This window comes from Lacerta agilis, chromosome 2 (assembly GCF_009819535.1).
Source record: "Lacerta agilis isolate rLacAgi1 chromosome 2, rLacAgi1.pri, whole genome shotgun sequence".
In the NCBI taxonomy this organism is placed as follows: domain Eukaryota; kingdom Metazoa; phylum Chordata; class Lepidosauria; order Squamata; family Lacertidae; genus Lacerta; species Lacerta agilis.
Window position 1 is genome coordinate 120,018,300 of NC_046313.1, and position 14,236 is coordinate 120,032,535.

Below are 14,236 nucleotides of genomic sequence, written 5' to 3' on the forward strand. Positions count from 1 at the left end.
TTGACATCTAAAGGAATAAAATAGTTCAAGGACCACAGAGGGGAGCTGAAGAAAATCTTCCCTGGTGCAACTCAGAGGAAACTCTCTCAAGGCTGTGAAATCTGCTTCTGCCTTGAAGTGGGTCAGACGAGGATCCCAGTCAGAGGGCTGTTCCTTAAGATCACCAAAATACCAGGATATTTACATTAACAAACTACTCTCCATGGGAGATAAAAGTCAGCAGGGTGAGGGTGGGAGCAGGGACTATCTCCGAAAACTGGACTCATCCTCCATGTCGCAGGGCTGTGGGAAGATGTCAATAAACGTATTTGGCCATTCACCATTTTATGGAATTGTAGACTTGGAAGGGACCCCAAGGGTCATCTAGCCCAACCTCCTGCAATGAGGAATCCATGACAGGTGGCCACCCAACCTCTGCTTAAAAACCTGCAATGGAGGAGAGTCCACCACCTTCCAGAGAGCCCTTTCCACTTTCGGAGAAGCTCCTACATTTGGATCAGGAGGAAGAGACGGGTCTAAATTCCAACAAGGGGAAGATAGTACTGGATGCTGTTTTGTCGCAAAGACAGGCAATCACTGATGAATGTAAGCAAAAGTTTATGAAGAGCCTTTTGGATCAGCCAGACGTCCGGTGGGGAGGAGGTTTATTTGTGGATTGGTGTTACTCGTGGGGTAATCTGCATTTCAGAGTTTGCTTCTCTGGACAGTGGCCATGTTCTCTTCTGGGGGCCACATGCCACTGGTGGGCATCAAATGCCAGTGTGAAGTTTTCACAGGAAACCAGTCTCTGCACAAGCTCACCCTCCCCTCTCCATCCTCTGTCAAGGCAAGCAAGAAACATGATTGGAGTAGAAGCACAAATCCCGACAGGCAAAGACTCTGAAGGGAGGGGCAATGTCCTAGGGGCCACATGGAGAGGTTTGGGAGGCCACATGCGACCCCTCCCCAATTCAGTTGTGAGGCTCCCCATCAGGGCTTGAAGGACCAGCATGCAGTCCTGGCAGTCCGAAGAGTTCATTATTGTTTCAGGGGCATTCATTCTTCAGGGAGACTCAAAGCACAAATTCTCTAGCAGAGAGGTGGAAAGAAGTAAAATCAGGTTGCAATAACTTGCAATCAACAAGCGGAAAGGGAAACACCAAGAGAAACTCCCCCCCCAAAGGAGTAATGGCAAGCAAGCAACAGAGGTATGGGGGGCACACTGTTCTTGATCTGTGACGCCTTCCATCACTTCCAAGGAGTTTTCCACCCTCTGAGCAAGAACAGAAGGCCACTGGCAGGAAGGAAAGAGCTTTTCCACATCCCGGGATCCCGAGGAAGTCTAACTGATGAGTCCTGCAGGCCGAGAGAGAGAGACAAGCCCATCAGTGGGGTGCGAAGAAGGGGAGAAGAATCCCTGGCAGGATTTGGGGGACACTGAAACACAGTGAGCAGCAGGCATTCCGAACTACAGTTCCCATTGTGCCCTCTAACCATTGGCCATGCTGGTTGGGGATGGTGGAAGTTGGAATCGGCGGGGCCTGGAGGTTATGGGTCTGGCAGGGGAGGCTCTGAGGAGGGAGACTTGGCGGGCGTGGGGAATCCCAGGAATCTGGGCCAAAGGTGCCCCCTGGACTCTCTCTCTCTCTCTCTGGTCCCCAAGACCCTCCTGTCCCTGCTTTGCACCTCCTCAAGTGTTTCCACCTCCCTGGGATGTTCCTGAACTCTGAGGAGGCATGCCTCTCGCTTGCCCGGATGAAGAATGGAGAGGGGTAGAAAGTAGTCTTATTCTGGAAAGGGGATATTGAAATCGTTGCTGCACCCACTTTTCCCTGGGGACACACCCAAAAGTGACATGTCCACCCCCCATCGGCAGCCCAGGAGAGAATGCAGCCCTGTGGGGTTACAAAGGTTCCCCACCCTTGGCAAGTGGGCAGGCAGGGGACAAAGGTCTCCTCACTTGGCCCCTGAAAGTGAGCTTTGCCTCACACACTCCCAGGTGGGGAATTCTCCTGCAGACCCACTTGCAGGAGAGGAAATTACAGCATGTGCATATTTTTTGGGGGGGCGGTTTAAAATCAGAACCACCCCCACCTCCGGCTGTATGAAAAGCAAGCAAGGGGACACCCTAAGCAGCCGGGAGAAGGGGTGGGGGAAGGAGGAGGGTGGAGGAGGAGAGAGGAAAGTTACCTGCAGGCTGAGGAGCAGCTCTCCCTGGGAGGGGAAAAAAGAACAGAAAGAGCAATACTTGGTGAGCATCAAATAATATCACCTGGAATAGACCCCCTGAGAACCCCACAGCTCCCAAGATCAAGATAATGCAACCAAGGCACAACTAAGAACTGTTCCCCCTACCCCCTGCAAAACAGAATATGAGGGGTTAAAGATTACTCGCTATATGGAAATGAATATTTCTTTCCCAACACAGAAAGGACACCAGGGGATGTTTTGCAATCTGCTTCTCCCCATGCACCAATCCCCCAAAACCGCACCTCGTTCCTTAGGCTGCATCCTAGGGGGTTCAGCCTAGCCCAGTTATTAATTAATTCACGCAAAGTAATTCATGCACATGAGGAAGAGGTCCATGTGAGGCGATGGGATCCTGGCTGCAGGTGTCTCAAAGGCCCTGTGCTCTGTGTGGAGAGAGAGCCTTGCTCTTACTGCTTTGAGCAGAGTTTTGATCAGAAGAAGAAGAAGAAGAAGAGTTTGGATTTGATATCCTGCTTTATCACTACCCGAAGGAGTCTCAAAGCAGCTCACATTCTCCTTTCCCTTCTTTCTCCCCCACAACAAACACTCTGTGAGGTGAGTGGGGCTGAGAGACTTCAAAGAAGTGTGACTAGCCCAAGGTCACCCAGCAGCTGCATGTGGAGGAGCAGAGACACGAACCCGGTTCACCAGATTACGAGTCCACTGCTCTTAACCACTACACCACACTGGCACTTCAGGAGCACTTCAGGGAAGACAGGAGAACCTTAGAACAAGAGCTCTGAAAGTACAAAGGCTTCTAAATCCAGAAGAAGAGCTGTGTTTCTCCACAGTGTAAAAAAGATGGAGAGCGTCTCAGGGAAGAGACAGTCAGAGATCCTGCAGGTGATTCTGGCCATAGACCAGTTTGGACTACCAGTAAATTTTGAGACACCAAGAGGGACCTCCTAGTAGTGGAGAAGGAACAGAAGCCACTCCAGAGCCTCTGCCTAAGAAGAGGAGGGGAGCCTGGAGCCCAATCCAGCCCCCCAGCCCTTCCTCCCCCCCCCGGCCCTCCATTCTCACCTTTCTTGTTCTTCAGGTAAAGGGCGAGTCCCGTGGCCCCAAAGACCAGCCCCAGCACAATCCCCACAATCCCCGTCCACATCTTGCTCCTGGCAGAGTCTGACTGGGGCTCTGAAGGAAGAAAAAGCCTTGAGCGAGGAAAGGCAGGCCTGGGCTTGACCCATCTAGCCCCCAGGAATGTCCCCCCACTCCCTTGGGCAGGAGTCAGTCTCCACTCCAGGAGATGGGGAAGGTGGGTCAGGGCTGGGAAGGCGTCCTACCCCATTGCACCATGACGGGGCCTTCGAAGCTGGCGTGCTCCACCTGGCAGGTGTAGACGTCTCCACGTTCCGGCTTTGTCTCCAGCATCACCTCAATGTGGAAGGTCCAGTCCCCGTTCCGGATGAGGTCCGTGGTCCACACTTTGGGCTCCTCCCCCGTTCTTGAACCACTTGATCTCGATCCCCGCAGGGAAGAAGCGGCCCACGGTGCAAATCAGCAGAGTCTTGTGCGGTGAAGATTCATCGTTGTCTGTGGGGGTGATCTTCACCTTGGGCTGGACTGGGGGGAGGGAGGCAAGGGAGATGTGGAAGGAAGGGCAGAGATTTAGGCAGGGAGGGACCTATGAACAAATGTGTCCAGGTGGGTGGCTGTGTATACACAAATGCATGTGGTGTGTGTGTGTGTGACAAAACTGGATCTTTGCCCCAGGTGACAGAAAGCCTAGTTTGACCCTGAGACAGTCAGTCGATCCTACGCTCCCAGCCCCAACTTCTCACTCCCACCGGTGGATCTCTGATCCCCTACCCAAAGTCAGCCCAATTTCCTTAGTGGTCAGGCTGGGCATTTCACAAACAAGGGTCCTTGGGATGCCCCTTCCCTTCCTAGGACACTTTCCATCCTTCTGTCTCCTAGGAATCTCAGGAGTTTGTTCTTCCGTTTTCCTAGCAAACAGGATGGTATTCAGATGCTATTCAGTAGCAGAAATTCAACAGGTTAAGCCCCTTTTCTCCTGTGGAAATGCAATTATTGGGAAAGCAACACCTGTTCACATTGGGGTGTTTTTGTGGGTGGGGGGGGGGGGAGACACCAATTATTTTGGGGCCCTTCACTCCAACTGAAAAACAGCACATCAATTCTTATGTGATATAGAGCAGATGTTATGCAAATCCACAACCCCCCATACTTTGATTTAGGGATGATTCCTGGAGAACAGGGGGTGGAGCTGGTAGCTTAAAATAGTAATGAGTGGGTGGGAAAGAAATGGACTATATTTATAATAATAATTATTTAATCCTGAATGTATGTGTTTTTGAGATTGTGGGGTAAATTTGTAAAAAAAAAAAAAAAAAAACCAATTAAAACACCCTGATTCCCCAGAAAACCTGGACATATGGCAGCCCTACCTCAATCCATGTCAGTTGTGCAGGAAACAACATGCTAAGGTGTCACAATTAATAATGAGTGATGTCCAAACAAGATCATTTTGTACTTTAAAAATGTTCAGGGTTTCTGTTTGAAATCTGCTCGCTCTCTCCCCCTGAAAGGCTGCGTATTCCCCCCTTGCAGCCCCCCACTCTAATGTAGTCCAGTGTTGGACTGTGTCCTGGGTTCAAATCCCCCTGGGCCTTGAGGCTCACTGGGTGTCCCTGGCCAGCCCCTGCCCCTCAGCCTGGCCTCCCTCACAGGGTTGTTGTGGGGATGGAATGAGCAGAGGGAGAACCACGGACAGAACACCATCTCCAGCTCCTCAAGGGAAATGGTGGGAATGCACAGGCAGTAAATGAAGTTTAGGGAAGTTTTTAATGTTTGATATTCTATTGTGCTTTTAATTCTGTTGGGAGCCGTCCAGAGTGGCTGGGGAAGCCCAGCCAGATGGACGGGGTATAAATAATAGGCCTAAATAATGTTGTTGTGTGTTGTGTTGTTGTGTTGTTGTGTTGTTGATACTGCAATTTTGTGTTGCAAGCCGCCCTGAGAGCTACAGGTATAGGGAGGGATGAAGGCAGACACCATCCACATTGCAATACACGAAATGGTTTATGATGCTTCCATGGACACAGAAACTCTGCCTCTGGAGTGGGGCACCAGGAAAGGCCCCTCTTCCTTTATGAAACGTGGGAGGGGAGGGGGCCGGGAGGGGGGTCAGTCCCACGCCCCCCATTTTGGGTTCTTCTGGGGGGGCCCGTTTCCCATGGCGCCCCCTCTCCGATTCTGGACTCACCGCGCCGGGCCTGGGAGAAGGGGCCGTAGATTCCGTAGTTGTGCCGGCAGAAGCGACCCACCTCGGCCACCCAGATCCGCAGGTCTTCCTTGTCCTCGTTCGCTCTCTCGACGTCGGACTCCGCCACTTCAGCCACCGCCACGAACTTCCCTCGGTCGCTCTCGAAGTAGGCGAGCTCCTGCCGGTCGAAGATGTACCTATCTATGAGGTGGATCCGCTGCGTCCCGTTGGAGAAGTGGCACTCGGACTTCGCCTGGACCAGGAAATGCTCTGCGGGGAGAAGGAGGAGAAGGAAATTTGGGGGAATGGAGACCCCCCTCATCACCTCCTCCCAAAGGAAAGGGAGAGAGCGACAGCCAAAGGCCGTTGTGGAGTGGGAGCCACAACCTCCAAGACCCTGAACCCCAAAAACGTAACCAGGATTTAAAGGGCGGGAGAGAGAACCGATATAATAATTGCAATAAATAAATGCTCTCTCCGTCCCAATCCACGAAGCCTGAGCTGCTCTTTTTCAGTGGGGAGGCTGTTTCCCGTTCCCTCCTGCCCCTTTGCCCCAGTGTCCTGGAAGAAGCCAAGATCCCCGTGGGGAAGCAATGATTCTTCAACATCAACTTCGCTGAACTAAACCATCTTGTTCGGATGCCAGATTAACTACTCCAGTCCTAATTTAAAAACGGAAAGTGTAATGCTGGTGGTCAATAAAAGAGGTTTAAAGACTCTCCTAAGGCAAATCTAACAAAATGTAGTATAAACACTGACAACTGGGAAACATTGGCCTGCGAGCGCGTCTATTGGAGAACAGCCTTTACCAAAGGCGTCATGGGCTTTCTAGACACTCGAATTCAGGACAAAAGGAAGAAACGCGCTAAGAGAAAAGCACGCTTTGCAAACCCACAGATTAATCTTGGCAAAACCCAGATTAACCACTCTAGTCCTAACTTTAAAACGGAAAGTGTAATGCTGGTGGTCAACAAAAGAGGTTTAAAGACTCTCTCCTAAGGCAAATCTAACAAAATGTAGTATAAACACTGACAATTGGGAAGCACTGGCCTGCGAGCTCTCCTATTGGAGGACAGCCTTTACCAAAGGCGTCATGGGCTTTGAAACACACTCGAACTCAGGACAAAAGGGAGAAACAGTGCTAAGAGGAGGTATCTGAAGAAGTGTGCATGCACAGGAAAGTTCATACCAAGAACAAACTTAGTTGGTCTCTGTTACGGAAATTACCGGGTCGAGAAGGCTCAGCTCCCGGTCCTACGGAGGAAGCCCGTGGTTCGCTGCGGAGGCAATGGAGACCAGCCGGAGATTGGAGCAAAAGCAAAGGAGTTTATTGCGCAACAAGGTTCAGGAGGATCCGAAGCCCGAACAAAGGGTGTCACGGACTTTTAAAACTTCCCGCCATTGCCCAGAATACACAGCGAAATACATCATAGAAACGTCAGAGATGGGGAGGGGAGAGAGGAGGTTACAGTAAAATTTACATAGGGAAAAACAAGTTTTGCATATCAGGAAGGATGGCAGGAACCGGTGAATGGATCTAGGGTGGGTGTAATACACATTGAAGGTTTCTTCTGCGTCAGGACAATAGAAAGCTCCTAGGAGGATGTCTGCTGCCATGGTAGCTGATGGATGGGTGCTTGACTGGATTATCGGGAGGGGTGTATCTCCTCCTGCGGACGTGACTCGCTGCTTAGGGGATTATGAAAGCCACTGAGTGGAGAGTCCAAAATTATGCAGTATCGAAATAATATACTTCTGATGATCGGAGGATGGCGGGGACCGAGGGGTTAGAAAGGTTATTTTACAAGGAGCAAATAGACACCCGAACCAGGCAAATCGGACACTGCGTTCAGGAGTTGTGGATTTTTACAATAATAAATATTTCGAGCTGTCAAAATTGGGCCACCCAGCGTCTAAATTGTCCATTTGATACATTGTTGCAAGTTATAATTAATAGTTTCCCCAACTGGTTACATTTTGGTTTCGATTCCATTGTTCTCCCAGCAGGGAGCCTGTCAAAACCCACTTAGTGTTCAGTCAAGCGTGAAGGTGATGATTGAATCATAGTAGCTGATCTGAACGTTCCATTTTGCAGGCTGAGCTGAATGCATGCTCCTGATTGGTGGGTTTCCCGTTCATTGAGAAAATGGAGCGCGTACGGAGCGCTGTTTTGACAGGAGCGCTTCTCCGAGGGCAGATTGAGGCTAGGGGCGCAGATCGGGACATTTAGGGGAAACCCTTTATCGCGAGGGTTTTATGTGGTGCTTGTGCGACTTGTGTGGTGAAGGGGTACCCGCTCATCGTCGGGGGGGAAGGCAAAGAGAAGAAAGAGGCTTCCAGGTCCCGCATTTGGCAGCGCGGGAGTCCCGCGAGGAGGCTGCGCGGTGGGGGAAGGTGGCGGCTGGAATTTTCCCTAACAGTCCCGCATTTGGAGATAAGATTTGTATCTGGTTCGCAGAACCACAAATCCTTTTCTCCACACCTACACCTTCGAGACTTGGTACTCACCTTCCCCACGCGCCTCGGCTGGTCGTATTTCAGGGAGAGCGGGCCGGTCATGGTTGGATGCCAACATCGGGTGCAGGCATGGTGGGCTGTCAAAAGCCAGCTGATCGGAGAGTATGATGAGCTGTCACACGGCTGTCAAAGTGGCAGGTAGTCACACCGGCGAGCTGTCAAAGGTGGCCAACGGGAGACAGGGTGTGCTGTCAAATAGCTGTCAAACAGCTGTCAAACGGCAAGCAGGTAGACCAAGGCAAGCTGTCAAAGTAGTAAGTCCGAAAATGGGGAGAACTGTCAAAAGCTGTCAAACGGCAAGCAGTCAGAATAAGGCAAGCTGTCAAAGCGGTGAGTCCGAAAATGTGGAGAACTGTCAAAAGCTGTCAAACGGCAAGCAGTCAGAATAGGGCAAGCTGTCAAAGCGGTAAGTCCGAAAATGTGGAGAACTGTCAAAAGCTGTCAAACGGCAAGCAGTCAGAATAGGGCAAGCTGTCAAAAGCGGTAAGTCCGAAAATGTGGAGAACTGTCAAAAAGCTGTCAAACGGCAAGCAGTCAGAATGGGGCAAGCTGTCAAAGCGGTAAGTCCGAAAATGTGGAGAACTGTCAAAAAGCTGTCAAACGGCAAGCAGTCAGAATGGGGCAAGCTGTCAAAGCGGTAAGTCCGAAAATGTGGAGAACTGTCAAAAAGCTGTCAAACGGCAAGCAGTCAGAATGAGGCAAGCTGTCAAAGCGGTAGGTCCGAAAATGTGGAGAACTGTCAAACAGCTGTCAAGAGCTGTCAATAGCGGCAAGTCCGAAAATGGTCGGTGGGAGCGATGTACGGGGACTCGGGAATGGTGAAGCAGGAACTGGGGTGCGATGGACAGGAACTGGGGTGCGATGCTGGGGTGCGATGCTGGGGTGCGACGAACAGGAACTGGGGTGCGATGCTGGGGTGCGGTGATCAGGAACTGGGGTACGATGCTGGGGTGCGATGCTGGGGTACGAGGAACAGGAACTGGGGTGCGATGCTGGGGTGCGGTGCTGGGGTACGAGGAACAGGAACTGGGGTGCGATGCTGGGGTGCGGTGCTGGGGTACGAGGAACAGGAACTGGGGTGCGATGGGGTGCGTGTGGGGTACGAGGAACAGGAACTGGGGTGCGGTGCTGGGGTGCGGTGCTGGGGTACAAGGAACAGGAACTGGGGTGCGGTGCTGGGGTGCAGTGGGCTGTACCCCGGGTATACGAGGGGTGGGAATTGAGCGCAGTCCAAAGGGGAAGGGCTTCAAGGTCCTGTTGGGGCTCTCCTTATGTTCTCAAGTCGGAAGGAGGGGCTTGAACGAATTGCGGGTCAGTTTGAGCTGGCAGAGGGGCACGGAAAGGATTTGGAGGGTGTGACTCTGCGGTTGGTTGGGCCACCGAGACCTGGGTGCCTTGGGGTGGCCAATTCCCTTGGGGATGAGGTGGCACCATTTGCTGGTTCTCATAACCCTGGGCCCAAGGGGGGTGCGAAGGAAAGGTGGAGTATGGTGAGTTTCCTCCGGGGAATGGGTAGGAGTTAGTTTCAACCCATGGGCTCCCCGGGTATAAATATGGGCAGTTTCGTCTTAGGTGCCCTGGTTGAAAACACAGGTGACAAAGGCCAGTGGATGGGCCCCAGGGTCGTGGCATGGATGGGCTTGCATTCAATCCTTCCCCTCTTCCTCGCCCCCTGCCTCCTCCCCTGGCCGGGAACCCTGGAGCTGGGAAGTAAGGGGTTTCCATACTGAGGGCAAGCACTGCCTCCTCCCTGCCCTGGTGTCCATCCTTTCTTTTCGTCCCGGTTGTTAAAGACGGACTTGGCGATGGACAGTATTTCGCTAAAAGTTTTCCCATCGTAGCCAACTAGGAGATTTAAGGCTTTCCTTATATCTGGCGATGCCTGGTCTTTGAAGAAGCCTTTTACTATTATATCATGGTGCGGATTCTCGGGGTCTATTCCGCCCCAGGTTTTAATAGCCGCCACCAACCTAGAATAATAGTCCGACGGGTGTTCATTGGGACCCTGGATCACAGTCTGAACTTTAGTCCAGTTTATGGAGCGCTGCCCTGAAGCTTTAATACCGTCTAAGATGGCCTTTTTAAACAGGTTCAGGCACCAGATGCCATTAGGGGTATTGTAGTCCCAGGCAGGGTTGGGTTCAATACGGAGATCTCTAGGTGTCAGGGCCCCCACCCCTTGAGGTCTCCCTTCCTGGTAGTTCTCCTGATTTAGGGCTTCTTCAGCCTTACTGAGGATGTCAGCCTTTTCAGCCTCATTGAATAGGGCATTTAAGAGTACGTGGACATCAGTCCAAGAAGGGTGATGGGAAGAGAAAATGGTAGCAATTTGCCGGTGGCACTTGTCAGGGTCATCTCTCAAGGAGGGCATCGTGTTAGCCCAGTTGATCAGATCGGCCGTACGGAAGGGTTGATGGGTATAGATCATACGTGGGGCCCCATCTGGGTCTGTCGGTGGTATAGGGAAAGCCCTCAGTGGCATCTGGAAGGAGGTTGCTTGGTGGTCGTTTCCCCCTTTGCCTTTGGCCTTTGCCTGGACGGACTGCCGGAGAATGGATGGGGAACAGGTGCCATGGTCTCTGACAGGAGTTGGAGTAGAGTCAGGACTCATAAACACATCGGGCACCGCTAGAATCCCTTCCTGGCCGGCGGGATGAACCAGTAATTTGTCACCTTGAGCCATTGCTTGGCTATTGGGACTAGCATCCTGTTCAGGTCCCTGTGCCATGGCCTGATCCTCATAGGGGGGTGGCGCAGGACCTTCGTTTGGTCTCTTAGGATTCTTTCTAGGAGGTTTAATCACGGGCATCTGGAGCGTTGGGGACGAGTTTAGAGTCATAAGGACTTGGGATACAGCCTCGAAAGTCTCCAGATAATCAAGCTGTCGAGGCCTTTCTTCTAATAAGAGCTTCTTTAGGGTTTTTAGTTGATCCTGATGGAAGGATCCTCCGGTGGCCAGCGGAGTTCTGATGGCACTCTTTCAGTAAAAGACGGCCAGGAATTCCTACAAAGATCTTGTAGCTTCTGTCTAGACAAAATCTCATGGTCCGGAATTATCTTCCAATGCTTCATGACAATCGCGAGGGGAGAGTCAGGTTCCGGCTGGGTAAAAGAAGGCTTTCGAGAAACCTTCTTCCCAGTGGAAGGACGACCATGCTTTGAAGCCTTGGCACCCATCGTTCCTTGGGGTTTAAGAGGAACCTGGGTTTTTTTTTGGGAAAGGAGGGACGGGAAAGGTATCTTTGTAAGTCGGGGTTTCTCACTAAGGGAGTGGGACAGGGGGGTTTCTTAACATAAGCAAAGTACAGTACACGACGTTCCAATAATCTAGCCTGGTCCCTTGCGTTCACTAGTTCGGCTAGCGGGGCGGCTGACCAGGGGGATCTACTCTAAACTACCTCTTCCTTTCCTTTTTCCTGGAGCTCCCTTTTCCTCTTCCTTTCTCTTCCATTTCTTCTCATCTATTCCTATTTCTCAACCCCCATTTCCACCCATTACAGGGTACCCCACCTGGCAACCTCCTGCCTATCGTTAACAGCTAAGGAAGGGAACCCTACTGGACGCCTGCCACTGCAGTGCCAGATCGGGCAGCCCTTTAAATAGAGTTAAACGGTCCGGAAAAACCTCCCTTGCGTTCGGAAGCGGGCTCACGCACGACCAGCGTGTTTTACATGGCCCGACCGGGGCGGCTGAGGTTTAGGATAGTGCAGAGAAGTCCTTTGCCCCTTGGCAGCTGGCAAAGTAGAAAAAGAGCCCAGTCCCTTGCGTTCGTTAGACCAGCTAACGGGGCGGCTGACTGGGTATTGGAGAAAAAGAGATAGAGCTCAGGACTCCCCTTTCGAGTTGAGCAGCAGTCCACGGGACAGACTGAGAGACAGGCAAGAAATGATAGGCAAGAGAGCAGTAGATTGCGGTTGCCAGGCTTACCTCCCCCCTCCCCCCAATCACCAGTGCACTGGATTTATACTTACGCGTCTTCCACCGCGATCCGCTGGATCGTTGGAGACGAAGCCGGCTGAACTTTGCCTTTGCTCCCCGGTTGGCTCCCCTTGAGACCTGCAATTACCGCCCGGAGGATGGCCAGGGATCCGTCGAGTCTCCACGGGAGAAAAGGGTCCCGTTGCCGGCTGAAGGCTCGGTGGGGGTCCCCAGCCACCACGGGAGAACGCAGGTCCCGGGTTTCGGCACCAAGACTGTTACGGAAATTACCGGGTCGAGAAGGCTCAGCTCCCGGTCCTACGGAGGAAGCCCGTGGTTCGCTGCGGAGGCAATGGAGACCAGCCGGAGATTGGAGCAAAAGCAAAGGAGTTTATTGCGCAACAAGGTTCAGGAGGATCCGAACCCCGAACAAAGGGTGTCACGGACTTTTAAAACTTCCCGCCATTGCCCAGAATACACAGCGAAATACATCATAGAAACGTCAGAGATGGGGAGGGAGAGAGGAGGTTACAGTAAAATTTACATAGGGAAAAACAAGTTTTGCATATCAGGAAGGATGGCAGGAACCGGTGAATGGATCTAGGGTGGGTGTAATACACATTGAAGGTTTTTCTGCGTCAGGACAATAGAAAGCTCCTAGGAGGATGTCTGCTGCCATGGTAGCTGATGGATGGGTGCTTGACTGGATTATCGGGAGGGGTGTATCTCCTCCTGCGGACGTGACTCGCTGCTTAGGGGATTATGAAAGCCACTGAGTGGAGAGTCCAAAAATTATGCAGTATCGAAATAATATACTTCTGATGATCGGAGGATGGCGGGGACCGAGGGGTTAGAAAGGTTATTTTACAAGGAGCAAATAGACACCCGAACCAGGCAAATCGGACACTGCGTTCAGGAGTTGTGGATTTTTACAATAATAAATATTTCGAGCTGTCAAAATTGGGCCACCCAGCGTCTAAATTGTCCATTTGATACATTGTTGCAAGTTATAATTAATAGTTTCCCCAACTGGTTACATTTTGGTTTCGATTCCATTGTTCTCCCAGCAGGGAGCCTGTCAAAACCCACTTAGTGTTCAGTCAAGCGTGAAGGTGATGATTGAATCATAGTAGCTGATCTGAACGTTCCATTTTGCAGGCTGAGCTGAATGCATGCTCCTGATTGGTGGGTTTCCCGTTCATTGAGAAAATGGAGCGCGTACGGAGCGCTGTTTTGACAGGAGCGCTTCTCCGAGGGCAGATTGAGGCTAGGGGCGCAGATCGGGACATTTAGGGGAAACCCTTTATCGCGAGGGTTTTATGTGGTGCTTGTGCGACTTGTGTGGTGAAGGGGTACCCGCTCATCGTCGGGGGGGAAGGCAAAGAGAAGAAAGAGGCTTCCAGGTCCCGCATTTGGCAGCGCGGGAGTCCCGCGAGGAGGCTGCGCGGTGGGGGAAGGTGGCGGCTGGAATTTTCCCTAACAGTCTCTAAGGTGCTACTGGAAGGATTTTTTTTTATTTTCTATTTTGTTTTGACTATGGCAGACCAACACGGCTACCTACCTGTAACTGGTGCCAAGAGGAGGCACGCTTGGCAAACCCTCACCGGCGTGATCAACTCCCGCCAGGGAACCAATGTCCCCACTGTGGAAGGACGCGTGGATCCAGAATTGGCCTCCACGGTGACTTACGGACTGGCTGTTAAGATCATGGAAGACCATCCACGAGGGATCGTCAAAGGAGCCCCACTGATGGGGGTCCCGCTTAGCGGAGTTCCCTCTTCCTTCTCCCCCCATGGCAGGATCTTGGCTCACCTGGAGGCTCCTCCACGCCCAGCCCCTCCGAAGCGGAGACCTCCAGCGCCCCCATCCCCAGCAGGAGCCCCCAAAAGGCCAAAGGCGCAGCGCCGGAGCCCCCCATCCTTCTCTCTTCTTCGCCCCCTGAAGACTCCGAAACGGGACTCTCTCCGCTCAGCCCCGGGGGAAACTCCTGCACAAGCCCCGCCCACTCCACCTCCCCGCCTTGCGAGCGTCCAATCCGCTTCCGAGCCGAGGCAGCGTCATCGGTCTCCAGGCAGGGAACTCCTGGAAAGAGCATTATCGAGGTCTCTCTCTGCTCTCGATAAATCTGCAAGTCCCTCTTTGCCTTCTCAGCTTCTTCTGATGTCTCCATCGTTGTTGCGTCGCGTGTGAATAAAGATCTTCCCCGGAGCCCCCCGGATAACCTGAAGGGAGGGCTATAAAGCTTAACAGGAATCTGTCAGTTCCACCCAAAAGTTTACTCTGGCAGCAAAAAAGGAAATTTCAGACTCCGGCTTCAAAAGAGCGAGATGCGCTTTTCTTCTGTCG

General features: G+C 52.1%; 1 protein-coding gene across 1 annotated transcript; it reads right to left on the minus strand.

The window, feature by feature from the left end:
• Positions 1-1,306: 1,306 nt before the first annotated feature.
• LOC117042279 (H-2 class II histocompatibility antigen, E-S beta chain-like) lies at positions 1,307-13,852 on the minus strand. Its single transcript, XM_033141813.1, is given in 6 exon segments — positions 1,307-1,335; positions 3,253-3,363; positions 3,513-3,667; positions 3,669-3,792; positions 5,456-5,725; positions 13,703-13,852. Coding segments are annotated over 6 exon segments (780 nt in total). The 5' UTR covers positions 13,809-13,852; the 3' UTR covers positions 1,307-1,321.
• Between the last annotated feature and the right edge of the window lie 384 nt (positions 13,853-14,236).